Source organism: Protopterus annectens, chromosome 6.part0, assembly GCF_019279795.1.
Source record: "Protopterus annectens isolate FY-2018-M chromosome 6.part0, PAN1.0, whole genome shotgun sequence".
NCBI classification, from domain to species: domain Eukaryota; kingdom Metazoa; phylum Chordata; order Ceratodontiformes; family Protopteridae; genus Protopterus; species Protopterus annectens.
In genome coordinates this window covers 498,135,637-498,150,645 of record NC_056737.1, presented here as the reverse complement: position 1 = coordinate 498,150,645, position 15,009 = coordinate 498,135,637, and the positions used below count along the sequence as shown (strand labels likewise).

Here is a 15,009-nt window from a genome sequence, read left to right as displayed (position 1 = left end):
AAACTTTTCCCAACTGCTAAATGAAACAATGGAAAAACTAACAACCAAAACCTAAATCTGGCTCTTTGTAAGCATTTCTTTTCTATTTCCACCTGTTCTCAAGTAAAAGGCTGAAAATAAGTGAACATATTTTAACCCTTCTTGCACCGTCAGTAACAAAATAAACAAACCAGCCTATCTGTGTCAGAAACTACAAGACCTTTCTGATGTTATATTTCCAGGTATGCACCCATCATGTCTGTGAGGCTTTTTTACACTTACCAAAAGTGACTTCACTAGACTGGTAACAAGCACGATTCTCCGAGTGACAGAATATAATGAAGAGACAAGACAGAAAAATACTTCTGAACTACTTTTGAGTGAAATCTGTCTAGTTATTACTTTTCTGTTTTTGGTCATTAAAATTTACCAGTATATCTGGCCTTCCTTCACCATCCTGTTTTTTGTGTTTTTTAGCACTAAATGCTTCAGTACCCTTTTCATTATTTTGAATGGCTTAGCTTATGGCCCAAATCACAATTAACTTTTTGCAAAAAAAAGTTGGACCATTTGTTAAACCACACATGAAAATACATTTGTTTTAAGATAGTTATGAAAAAATATGCTGCTTTTAAAAAATATGATTATATAGAATGCAAAACAAAAAATACATTTGGTGTAGTTTATAATAATGCATAATTTCTTGAATAAAAGACAAAATATAGTGATCAGAAAAGTATGAAGTATGCAAAACAAATGTATTTACTTTTTTTCAGATCAAAATAAAGCTGATCATGATAAAAGCAATTCAAAAGGAAGGTTCCCAAATGTACAGCCTGACCTCACAAAACATGAAACTGTTATGCATGCCAAGAAGGAGAATTATAAAGTAAATACAAAGTGTGACATGAGTATTAAATATAGTCCTGTTTAAGAGCAATAACATTCATGAGCTAGTTTTGTGTGTTGTAGAGTTTATGAAAGATGGCTGTACATTACATTAAACTTTCTCTGCTTTCTTGGTAAAGTTGACTGATGCCCTCAAGCTGGCTTTTGGTTTGCATTAATAAGTCTGTGGTACAAAAGCTAGGCTTTTCAATTGTTACCTTGACCACATGTCTAGTAATAACCTGTTAATGTATAATCAAAACAAGCAAGAAATAACAAGTTTTATATTTGTGTTTAATATTTGTTATACTAAGGTCTGTTTCATTGATGCAAACCTTGCAAATTCCTTCTCGTTGCATTTCCAATTTGAGCCCTAAGATGAGTCTAAGGAAGAAGAGACAGGTCCAGTTTTCCCATTTCTTTGATGTGATGATGTAGGAGCAAGTGCCCCTGGCTTCATGTAATAAGATATAACTAAGCAGGCAGTCATTGAATCCAGGATGAGCCATATTATAAATATATCATCATTTAACTACACAGTTAACTATCACAACCTTCTAAAGCACTCAGCTAATACATATTAAACCATTACATCTTCTCATTTACTAAAGAACCATCAAACAAGCCACATAGTCAACCAGTTGAAATACATCTGTATCTATCGATAGAGAGAGAGAGAGACAGAGAGAGAATTAACCACTTCATTGTATTTATTCATACTTCTAGAACATAGTTAACTACTATGAATTATCAATAAAGCAAAAGGATTCTGTCACAATATTATATACTGGAGCTGTTTCAAACTAGAAACTACTATAGTCAGATATTAATTAAATCACAAGTGCGATAGCTGTATGGAGTGGAGATAAATCACGTGATGACCAAAGGTAAGTTGTGCAATCAGATAATACCGAAATGGTTTAACTCTGTGAGTACTTCTGTAATACATGCAACCAATGTATGAGGAATCTGAAGCAAAGTACACTCACTTAGAAATGGGAAGTGCCCTTCATAAATTACACACAAGTCCTAAGTAGCATTCTCACATATTCTAATACGTGTGCACTTTAGTTTCATTTTAAATGGGCACTCTCTAGATCTGAACACCCTAGCCTTTCCAAAGTGTCATTGTGGAATGCTGCAGTATTAGCGTTACTTCCTTCACTCTTTGAAACCCAGCTTCTTCACTAATTGCAGTATGCAGGTAGCATTACTTTCTGCTTCCTACTGATATCTTGAGATCTCTGGCTTGTTTATGCCATGATCTGTCCCTCAAATGGCCACCACAAGTAATTTAGTAATATATCTGTTTGATGAGTTTTTCATGTACTTATGTACAGGAAAATAAATATATTTTGGTACGTTAAATCTTATTTGCATAACTGCTTACTTTTTGCTAGTATAACATACCTCTGACATGCTTGAAATTCATATGTTCCTGCAGGCTTTAGATGAGTTTTCATTAGAGATGCATGCACACAAAGCAAACCACTGCATATTTATTTATTATTTGTTTATTTATTAATAACGTGTTTGTTTATTTACTACTTGATAACTGGGTGGACTGATCTGTTTACCCTTTTTAGCTATGCTCTGAGCTCAATGAGCAACAAATTCAATATTTTTAGCATGATAGTAATATAAATATTATCAAAGATGTCTTGCAAATGAAAATTGCATAGTTAACATACAGCTAGAGCACACAAGGAGTACAAAAGCAAAGACAGTTTAGTAAAGAAGTACAAAGTTAGGACAGTATACTAGAAATACTTATTAGAATATAAACTTACAGTATTTAAACAGTAACAATGCATTTATTTAATCAGGTACTATAAATCATGCTGTTTCATTTTAATCATTTTAAGAATTTGTTTATTTTAACATCTGTTCCCATTCGTTTTGGAGGATGAGGCAATTATATAACTTGTCTTCTAAATGGTTTACTATCCTTAGCTCAAATCACAGTGGTATCTTTTCTGGAGTCCTACTCCCACCTCGAATGTGTTAAATGTAATAGTGAGAATTTGTACAGAAACAGAATGTCAGAGAGCAGAAGCTGTTGGGCCCTGCACTACTGTAGCAGCTCCCACATGACAGTTTGAGGTTTCGTGCCCTTTCTTTTCTCCAGATCCACAAAGCTCATGTAGACAGTACTGCAAAACGTCCACAACTGCTGTAATGTTTGTGTAAGAAATGAGGTAAACCAGTGTTCCATGTTCAGATGGAATCATCACTGCACCTTCTGAATCAGTGGCTTGACTATTGGATGAGATATCCTTTCTGGCATCCTGGTATAGACTTTCCCAAGAAGGCTGGTGAACATAACCTCTCTATAAATGGAATACATCCACTTGCCTTTATTTTGAATACTGGAAGACATGTTCCAGATCAACACTTTAGCTATGTGGTTTCAGTATAATACCACACTGTCATCTAATGTCTTCAGCATCTCCAACTGGATATCATTCACTTCCCCAGTCCTTCCAGCTGTGCCATAGTGCAACTGTTAAACTACTGTAGTGACTACAGCTACAGATATTCATCCAGTTCCATGAGCTACTTCTGCCATTGCCTCCTCAGAGAAGGATGTCTTGACTGGACTGAAGAGATCATGTTTGTGTGTGTGCATGTATATGTATGTGCTACAGATTTATACATTATCACATGCAAGAGATTCAGTTTCAAGTCCAATATGCCGTAATACACTTGTGTGATATAGATATTGAAAAAAATGGGGCTTATCTTTAATAAAAAAAGAAAAACAAATATGTACACCATGTAGTGGGACCTTTCTCATATTCGACAGTCATGTTTATTAATGATGACTGAGACATGTCACCATGGCCCACAAAATATTCCTCTTCATTACCACCTACAATAATTGTAATGTAACATGTACTTAATTACCAATCATTCTCACTCTATTACACCTTTATGATTTGCCTATTTTCACCCTAATTGTTACCACTGTTCTAAAGTCACAAAATTTGTGGTGCAATGTCCTCTACATCCAGAGTCTTTGAGCAAAAACATATGTTATCATACGTGGCAGACATACGTAATCATCCTTCACCTGCTTTTTTTTATAGCCACCTGCTTCTGTACAGTTTATTCTCTAAAAATGGTACACTCCTGAATTCTATTGATAAAGATAAATAAAATTAAATAAAAATAAAATAAAGATAATGTAAGATAAAGTAGTTATCATGTGTTACCTTTTTCCTTTCCTTCATCAGTGAACATGTTCAGTTATAGTTACCCCTCCTTGCTTTGCTTCTCATACAGACCTTGTGTTATCTTAATAAGCATCTACTAAAGAACTTAAATCCTTTTTATAATGCTGCAGAGAGAGAGAGCTATATGAAGATGGAGGTCTCAGCACCTGGAATGTTGTGATGTTACTATGTACAGTCTAACTTTATGTTCTTATTAAAATTGCACAGTATTAGACTTCCTTTGTTGATCCTCAGTGCATATATTTTATAGTTCCCTCACATTTCTGAGGAAGTTCAGCACAATGTTAGATTACAGTTGGCATGCCAACAGTCACACTTACCTTCACACTTGGCATGTTTGCTTTAGGATCATAGTTTGGTTTTGTGAGACTGTTGCATAAAGCTGGTATCATACTCAACCTTAAAATTTTCAAGGCTTGTGCAGTGATTGCCTAAGGCTTTCTGCAAAATTTTCCCATCCAACCGATATAGTGAAGTTAAGACAGAACACTTTGATGATGTTTGTGCTTTTAGTTACTTTTTTTTTTCAGGGTATGGTTTTACTTCCCAATTAGGTCAGCTGTGCACTTCTTGATCTGCTTGACAATGCTGTACATTCGTACCCCACTTGGTGTACAGTAGCAAGGCATGCCTAGATCACAGCCACCGCCCAACAGTTTGGGAACATAATGCATTTTTTTTTACATTTTTGCAGGTGGCTGTGTCCCACTGCAACCACCACATCCCCTGTAAATTAAATATACAAATTCCGCACTACATTGAGGAAAAGGGTAGTGACCCACAGCATGCCCATATCTGTGAGAGAACCACTCGATGGGGAACGCACGTACAGCATTACCATCTGTTTCACCATCTTAGGATGTCAGTCTTCACATAATGCCCACTCTCAGATTGTACTGTGCACTTAATGGAGGCAACAAAATATATTCTGCACTCCATGCTTCTTTACCAGAATACTGTTGTCTATAATGCCATACTGATTCAGCTGTATTAGCATTGGCACTGCTTGGTTAATTCTGAAGATAAAATGTAAATAACTAATTACTAATACAGTAAAATCTTGTCAGTTGTTTTACATTTGTGTTGGAATGTTTCAGTTGTATTACTTATACGTTTTTAAGCAATATTGTTTTTTTTTTCAAAAAATGTTGATATATGAAAAATAAATAATACTAGTAATAATAATAATAGCAATAATAACAATAAATAATAATAATTTGATGTTCATTTGTAGTTACTGTCATAACTCAGGGAACAAAGAACTCTAGGGCTGTATTTTTGAGGTGTATGTATTTCTCATTGACCCACAACCACATTGACCTCTGCAAACTTCCAGCAAACTGTGAAAGACTGTTATCAGGTTCACAGTTACATGACACAGGGTCTGCACACTTCTCCCGTGTGAATGCAGGAGAGTCCTTATAGTTTAGATATACAATGCAGGCAGTGAACTCAAAAGCATGTGACGCAGCAAACAGCAAAATTCATCTAATGTCATTATATGCAACAGACCACAGATGCCACTAACTAAAGATGTGTTGTATTATGTGACATGATGTTATGTGGATACATCAAGAAGATGGGAAACGTCTGAACTAAATGTCACCCCATTATGTAGCCTCACAAAACCCAGTAATAAATGAGTTACTTACCAAACACATTTGCATGGACAACGCTACAGTAACAATAAAATACCAGAAAACAAAAGCAGTACATAGGGAATATGGACTTTTTTCTTTTTCCAATTATAGCTAAACAGAAATTAAAAATAAGTTTTGCAACAAATAATGCTGCGCTAAACTAAGCATTCTGTTACTTGCTAAAGATATGGTATTATCGGACAGTTAAAATGTTTCTCATAAACATATATATATCGGAAGAAAATGTTGTACATAAAGCAAAACTGCAAAAGGAAACATTGCATTCACATTAACCATTACAAAAACTGTCGAAAACTAAATGGATGAAAAGGTTCACTAGATGGCATAAGCACAAAGTGGCAAGTAATTGTTTAGTTAATGACATCAGACTATAATTTAACAAAACTAATTTTCTACAGTCCTAGTTAGAGTGGAGGCAAATTGCATAACATCGGTGTAATAAAAATAGTAAGCAAATATGAATAATAATTTAGTGGACAGGGAAGTCATCTATGTGTACACGCACAGAAATTCTATACATCAAATGCATTACGTACTTTTGGTAAATCTAAGATATACTTGTTTTGACTCTAAATGGACAGTTTGCTTTAGAACTTTCCAACAATGTGTTTGTCCAATTTTGCAATATATTTATTCTGTAGAACTGTTCCCCTCTCTCAAAATACCTATTGGAAAGACAGCAGGCAATAAACACGCACAGGCGCGCGCGCACACACACGCACAATATGCAAACAAATTCGCCCCGTATCATGCTTGTCTTAGGGTCTTAAAAGTCATGTTGTTTTAATTTTAATATTTTGAAGAGAGATTACATATTCAAACTTCATGCCAGTGTAACTATCACGTTTCTGAAAATATACGATTAATTTATATAAAAAAATGGGGCTAAGCCGCAATAATTCTTCTTTCGGCTTTTACTGGTTAGGGGTCGCCAAAGCGGATCACCTGTCCGCTCATGATTGGCAGTGGAGTTTTACGGTGTCGAGTTGCCAGCCCAGCACCTAACCTTCCACGGAAGGCACACACACGCACGCACGCACTCACGCTTAGGGTCAATTTAGAGTGTCCATTCCACCTACATCGTGTCTTTATTTAAACTAATTTTGCAGTTTAAATACCTCGCAAATTAAATATATGACTTTTAGTAATCCCGGTTTAGCAGTCATTTACTGTTGCAGTACTCACTTCTGATATTATTATTATAATTACTATTATTATTACTTTTATTATACTTGTTGTTCTCGTTGTACAGTTAAAGTTAAGTTATAAACAATCTAAAAAAAAAATCTTTCTTACCCTCGGGAAGGCAGACTCTACCTTCTGCCTATTGCAGTTTTAGACAATTAGGTAGGGCACTTTCAGTGGACTGAACAGTAGAGGTTGAGAGTCCAGCTTTTCGCCTCTTATTTTTGGTCTCTTCACCATAAAATTGGTGGTTTTCTGGCAAATCATTGTGGACTAAGGTAAAAAAAATAATAAACAACCGAGGTTCCATTATTTAATGTAATATTCCTTTAAATTCTTTAATAAATACGTATTACATCATAAAGTGCAACTTTATAAGAGCATTTTTTAAAGCTGTTCTTATTTTGGGGCCTTTGTCCTTACTATGATTTTTGGGTTTGACTAGGGTTCTTACACTAAAAGGTAGAGAGAGGTATAGAGGTAATAAAAATTAACTGAAAGAAATAAAACTGCTAGTGTGGAAGAAGCAATCTAAGGAGGGCAAACATGTTCTGTTAATAAAATTAATAATAGCGATTAGCAATAGCTTTGTTCAGGAAAAAAAATAAATGCCAACAGAAATGCATATTGACATCCATATAGCGTATTAGGGATTGTTTGAATCCATGAAACAGGAGAAAGGGAGAGAAAAAAAAAAAACTCTATGCCACTAATTAAAAAAAAAACATTCTTATAAAGAATCTATCTAATGTAGACTGCTTACTAAATTGTATTTTTTTAAATATTCCAGATGAGAGAGCAAAGCAAAATGATCCAAGAGACACAGAAAGCAAGACACAGTTTAGCTAATAAAACTGTCTAGTTATAAGACAACCGCGTCAAAGCTCGTAGTTAACTGCAGTTTAACATTTAACCAGGCTTATTTGAATAAGTAATTCAGGTTGGGTATATCTAAAGGAGTTATGTCTTAGGTCTTGGAAAATAAGTGCGGCTTTAAGACAAAAGAATGTTACAGTTTCCAGATAACTTATCTCTTTAACAAGACTATTTTACTTGTTTTCAGTAAAGTCTTCAGAAATCTTACATTAAGGGAAGAGTCAATATGCCTGCCTCTAATCTCAGAAATAACTGTAGTTAAAATGAGCTTATTATTTCCAAATAACTTCAGAAAAAGTCACTCCTGTTTTCAGTACCAGTCATTACAGCTGTGGTACTCGCTTTATCCGTTTCAGTGTTACCTGGAGTCTGAGGACGAGATGCCAGGCCATCATCAGTGGACACACACACACGCCAAGTGGAGCATTTGTCCTCTCTCTCTCTCTTTCTATATATATATATATATATATATATATATATATATATATATACACATATGGTCCAAAATAAGAAGCGTGACAGATACAAATAAATGAAAATACTTCGGAAATCGTGACGCAGACTTGAAATAGAATATATGATTCATTTTATCAGAGACGCTGTAAAATTCTATGGAAAAAAACGGCACTGTATACTTGTAAAAAGTTGATGGATGCAGTATTTTATCTTATACATGCACTTTGCTTGAAAAAAATGTTACTATAAATTACTGGGGTGGGGGGGGGGGGTAGTCCTACGCAAATCTCCAAGATTTCAGAATTATGCACTGCTAAAAAATATTGTAAGTGACAGCGTTTATATTCTCTGATGGGACTGTTTATTGAGGGTAATATAATCCATAACAAAAATCTAAAAATAAATGTCGACATCTTGTTTTTCAGCACTTTAAAAAGAACGACATTTCTAAAATACCAAAAGTGTTCTTGAGTCTGAAGATGCAAAAGCTGACAGTCTCAAAATCTGTAGACTGAACAAAGTGGTGATGTCAATACGAAATTGGGGTGCTGGTTGTTATTCTTGGGTGGTAGTGGATGAAATGGAATACAACTTCTGTGCCAGTTTCAGAAAACTAACGATCCAAAATATGGCATCTTTGCTACGGAAATTCTGTACTGAAATATTAAATATTTACTTGAACAAAGTCAGGGAAAGCCCAATTTATGTGAAAAGACAATCGCTGCCATTCTACAAAACTTAATTAATTGAGAGGCAAAACGTTCCTATAATAGTCAGAAGATGAATACGTGCCTATAGTAGTTTTAAACAACAACAAACAATGTGTGTGGGTGGTGGTGGGGTAAACGTTTCTCCCCAAAGTTATGAAACGGCGAAGTTGCGAATGCAAACGGTTATATTGGACAAATTTCCATAGGGTCCTTTGGGACCAGGTAATATATAAAATGAAACCACGTTTCATTTTATCAGACAAAATGTACACACACTGTCCAGACTGGTTACGGGCTTGGAATAATGTACGTGTGTGTGTGTGTGTGTGTGTGTGTGTGCGCGCGCGTGCGTTATGTCATTAAGTGGAGCAGTGTACTATAAACATTTTTGACGTGAATATTTATTGCAATGCATTACAATTATTTTTAAAGAAAATGTTGTAGCAGACACAAAATATATCAAAATACAAACCAAAACATTTATATAATGTCATTCAGACTTTGTGATACATTTATCAAGTTATGCAGACATTTATAAAGAAGTGGTCATAAAACAGAAAATCAAAACAAACAAGTTTTATAGAAATTCTATCCATACAAAAGAAGCACAGTGTGAAAGAAAACGAAAAAGTCACTAAATACCAACTCAGTATAATGCAGTGCTACGAACAAATATGTCAACGTCTCTGTAAATGTACATCGCAAAAACAAGACAAACAAAAGAAACAGCTCAAAATAAATAGTAAAAACTATTAGTTTCCAAATTTGGAGAATGCCCAGATAGGCCTGACAAGGCAAGCCCACAAGAGGGTTAACCATGTGACCTGCCATTATCACCATGCTGGCTAAATAATTTCCCCGGGAAGTTACCACTTCTGCCTTTTTCACTTTTCTGCTAATAGGACTGTAAGACAAGACAGTACACTAAAAAAACAATTTCAGACAAATAATTACATCAAGCCTGTGAAGCAGAGTTATACAGGGAGGTTTACCTTACCTGACTGTATTTAGCTTCTTGCTCTAAAGACGTTTTCTCAAGTCCGTTCACTGCCGGGTGTGGGGAGGCCTGGAATGTATTTCGGGTCAAACTGCCCCATTCCTCTATTTTTGCACTAGTGTAGGAAGACGGACTGTCAGCCACTGTACAAGAAAAAAGGAAACATCGTAAACAGTGTCTTCCCATGTTAAGATTCAGTAAAGGGAGGCCTCCCCAGCAGTAGAATCGAACATTATATAAGAAATTCAGAAAACTCTGCTCTTTCAGACAACATTATAAAAACAGCAGGAAGAGTTTCATAAAATTGGGTAGCTTTTAGTTAAAGTATATTAAGTATTTGTACAGAAGTTATTTTGTGTCACAATCCATTAATCTTAAAGAAACGTCATGTTTCCATTCCATATACATAGCCCTTTCTAAAAATTTCTATCTCAAGTTTAATAACTTATTCTGTAATTGCTGCAAACTGTCCTATCTTACTTTCCAGATACATAGCTAAAATGTACATAGTGGTCACCAGTGCACCTACCTGCAGATAAAAAAGGAATAAAAGACATACACGGGTAGAGAAATCAACTATCGAGCTAACAGTGTTAGTAAAAAAGCGATGCATACAAACAACGTCCAGTGACGCCGATTTCTAGTTCTATGAAAATATTAGAAAATTATGAATTTGGACTGTTTGTTGGAAAAACACACTCACTATTCAACAAATCTGGCATTTTAGGCCAGACCACTTATTTACTACCACCCACATTTCTTCTTATATTTTCTACTTACACTCTCAGCTTGCTTTTTACTTTTATTGACTTCTTTGAGAATCTGTTTAGCATTTTGTGTGTGTGTGTTTGTGTGTACACACACACACACACACACAGAGGAAAAATAATAATGAGTTAACAATAAAATCATGGAAATGACTTATAAAAATTGCACTGTTGTGAAACAGAACTTCATTTTTAATATCTGCAAATCGGTGTTCCTGGCAGTGCCATTGCCTTTTGTTTCAAAACTGGTACAATACAGCAGAGGAATGTTAACGTAATGTAATACGTCATATGTAAAACTGTATTATGCATTAAGTACATGCATTGTAAACCGAGTTGCATATTAAGAAAAATAAAATAAGTAGATGAGATGTTTAAAAACGACACTAATGTAACGTTCTTGTTTATGTTAAATGCTTAGTAGAATGGACTACAAAATGTTACTGGCAATTGAAATGACCACCTGGATGGGACTGCTCTAAGGGTCAGACAACCTAGACATTGTGTTTAGGGGGAGCCATGTTCCCTTCAGAGCTGCAAGGAATTCCTGCAGCAGTTCTACCGACGTCTAATACAAACTCCAGGAAAGAATGCGCGGAGGAGACTTGTGTTCTAGCTAGTCTCATGAAAATATGTTTTGCATTTTTGCATTTCTGCTGAAACGCTGCTATTGCAGGCACTAAGTTAGTATGAAGAGCTTGGAGATAGAAAACAAAGAAAGACATTCACTAAGACAACCTACAGTCTATGTTGGCAGGGAACAATTTTAAAATAGGGATGCAGTAAGAAATGTACAACTATCCCCGATTAAGCACAAGTCGTATTTTTGGCACTTCTGTTTTATTACCTCTTTTTTGGTTGCAGTTTAGTTTACGGCCTTCTCTATTACTTTTTGATTGGTTAGCTCAATAAAATATGTTTATTTAAAATAAAAAGACAAAAAAATACACGCACGGTTTGCGTCAATAATCAAGAGTTGCTCCCTCCCCCCTTTTAGCAGCACACGTCCTCACCATTTGCAGTACACTCCCCGCCCCATTATTTAGGAAGTAAATACACATCCTTTCCTATTGTTAACCTCTTGATAGGCGCATCTTGCTGCTGACTAATGAACCAACTACTTACAGCAGTGATACTTAAAAATTCCCTAGAGGCCCACCTGTGTTTATAAGGCTATTTACACGGAGGATAAAAGTAACACGCATCATAGTGGCTTGATATTTCTACTAGTTATACAAAAGCGCATACGAGTCTTTTATTTTCCTGAATCCTATACACATTTACTTTAATGCAAGCGGTATTTATTGTAGTATAATTGTGCCCAGTATAGTAGTTGTGCTTTGGTAATTTGAAAGTTTCACTAAAATGATAAAGGAAAAAATGACAGCAGTAATAACATATATATGGCATATATTTCCGAGAAAGAAAAGAACAAGAAGAAAAAAAAATGCATTCCAAAAGTGCAACAGTCTTTTCCACCCTAAGAGGCCATACGGCTCTTAAGGAAACAATTAACTGTTTACAAATAAATTATTCAGATTAGAACCAAGATTAGAAGCAAAATAGTTGTGGTTAATTTAATTTACCAAAAAGAAAAAAAACGCAAGTAACCCTGCAAACTCAGAGTTAGGGGATGCTATGATTTAGAATCGTTCCGAATTCTGTCCTTACGAGCTACTTAGTATTTGCTAATTTTCTTAATACAAATGGGCCTGATTAAAAGTGCATGCATTATTACAAAATCTAACGAAGTACTCCTTTCCGTTATGTCGTGTTATTATTTTAAGTGCAAGTGAAGTAATCTCAATGGTCAGAGAATGAAAGGCATGGTAAATTTCAGATTCACGCACTATATATCCATTGTTAACAGGCAGGACTTCCTGTTCGATTGCGCAGTAATGTTTGTTTAAGATTATCTGGCTAACAGAAATAAAATGGGTAAGTACAGTGGAAATGGGGAAGGAGGAATGATTTCGCGACAGTCTCGAAATATGTGTGTGCCCGTTGGTAATGCTCGTTGGTCACCAAGTCCTTTTCAGGCCTGCGATTCACAGATACATTTTTACTATCAGTTCTTTATTAAGGGCAACCAAGATTGAGGGGGGGACTTACAAAACATGTCTCGCATGCAGCTCAGTAGCATTGATCGTTGAAATTGCTACATCCAGTGACTACAGTGTCTTACATATAGAGTAACACAAAGCCATGAAATACCAAGATTTGCTAGCAGAAACGAGGGCAATGTGGAAGAAAGATACCTAGACAGTTCCAACAGTAGTAGGAACAATGGGTCTCTAAAACATAACTTTCAACTGTATTTAGAGATGCTGCTGAGACATGCAACTCCGTTTGAACTGCAGAAAGAAGTAATTCTGGGCACTTTGTGGGTGCCGCGAAGAGCACTTCTGACTGATATCAAAGATTGAAGCAACACTAATTTCATATACTTTAATCATATTTTGACTTAGGAATGGAGTCCATTCCTGTCACGGTATTAGAAACCTAAAAGACTAAACTAAAACCAGCAGATCATAATCTATGGTTTACTATTTTATTAATATAAATTTAAGCACCCAATGAAATATGATAGTAACAAAACAATTTTAAACTCAAGACACCCCTCCCAAAAGCAGAGCGAGAGAGAAGGGGAGGTACAGAGTGGGACTTAGTGTGTGTGGGGGGACAGGGAATCCACTCTGAAGTATCAGAATGACAACGAAGAAACACTTCTAGCATTCTGAACTGAATAGAATAATTGGAAGTGCACACAAATCGTGGTATTTAAGTTATGAAACAAGGCAAGGAAATCTGAAGATTTGAAAAATAAATCCAGGCAATAGATAATATTGCAAGTTAAAGGTCTTCTGGTGACAACAATAATGCAAACACAAATACATTACACAGCATAATGAAACTAAAGCATCTGTATAAAAAGTGGCAAAGGATACAGTGGTATCGAACAGTAGACAGTTTTAAGATAAATAATAAATAACTGGAACAGTTAACAAACCTCGCAGACAAGACTGCGGGCAGTACCTCTAAAATTATAAAAAATTGCTTCATCTCCCAACAATAAACAAATAAATAAGTGAAATAAATAAAAAAAAATATAGCGAAGGACACGAAGTAGTACTAAACAGTTCAGGGGAGATAATGTTAATTACATTCCCCGTGGTTATGATTAACATGTAAACGCACAGATAGTTTTACTTCTGTTAAAACTCACCTTGTTCAGTGATGTGTCGGATGCCCAGAATATCTGTGACTGAGTGTGATGAAGGCCATGTCCTAGTAGCCATCACCATGGAGCTGGCCAGAGCCGCTGGAACCCCTGGAGGACTCGCCACTTTGGTGGCACCTGGTGGTGGTGCTCCCATTGGACTTGGATAAGAGTAGATGGGGCTGTAAGTAAGAGCAGGCTGTGGGGGAGGGGCGCCATGTAGGGACGTGGGGAGTTTGCTGCTGTTGCTGGTACTGCCACCTTCGTAGTGGTTTTGCTGGCTCAGACTAAGGCTGCCAATCTTGTTTCTCAGAATGCGGCTGATGGAACTCACAGAAGGCACGTTGTACTTATCACACACACCGTCTGCCAGTAACCGGTCACGAATTTCCCATGCAAAGATGCCCGGGTCCCTTTGTTTGTAAGCGCGGATATGCTTCACAACAGTTGGTGTGGTCACTCGAGGTTTGCTGCCACCAATGGCCCCAGGAAGAATAGAGCCCGTTTCGTGGAAGCGAGCCAGAATCTTGCTCACACAGCCATGTGAAACTCGGAGCTGTCGGCTTATGTCACAGGGTCGAATACCGAGCTGGGCCAGTTCCACGATCCGCAACCTGATAGCATTGGGTAACGGTCGTCCATTCACAAACACTCCGCCAAGCTGGTTCACCTCTCCGAAAGCTGGTTCTGAAACAAAGTAAAAGGTAAGTAGTGCAATAAATAAAATAAATATTTTACATTTTTTTAAATAACGCTAGTTCCCCGCAGCTGAATGAAGCTCCTGTTTAATCTACATCCATAGTCAGTGTGTATGTTATACCTACATTATCAACAATTTGCATGTGTGTATACATTTCTATACGTGTTTACTTGTGTGTGTATATATATCAATAGATATGGATATTTAGATATAATGTGTATGTGTGTTCACTTACAGAGAATTTAAATACAGAACAGAAAATAGCAATAGAATTGTATAACGTATACAAATGGCTGTTAGGCACTTAATTTATTACGCTCCCTTTAACTATCTC

The 15,009-nt window shown here is 36.1% G+C and overlaps 1 protein-coding gene across 2 annotated transcripts in view; it reads right to left on the bottom strand.

Annotated features, from left to right (window-relative positions):
• PAX9 (paired box 9) overlaps positions 1-15,009 on the bottom strand; it is a 222,506-nt gene that overhangs the window by 206,893 nt on the left and 604 nt on the right. For both annotated transcript variants that reach the window (XM_044074217.1, XM_044074216.1), the window contains exons 2-3: positions 13,982-14,662; positions 9,989-10,131 (exon numbers count right to left, since the gene is read on the bottom strand). In XM_044074217.1, the coding sequence (XP_043930152.1) occupies positions 9,989-10,131; positions 13,982-14,662 (824 nt within the window). The remainder of the gene's footprint in view (positions 1-9,988; positions 10,132-13,981; positions 14,663-15,009) is intronic.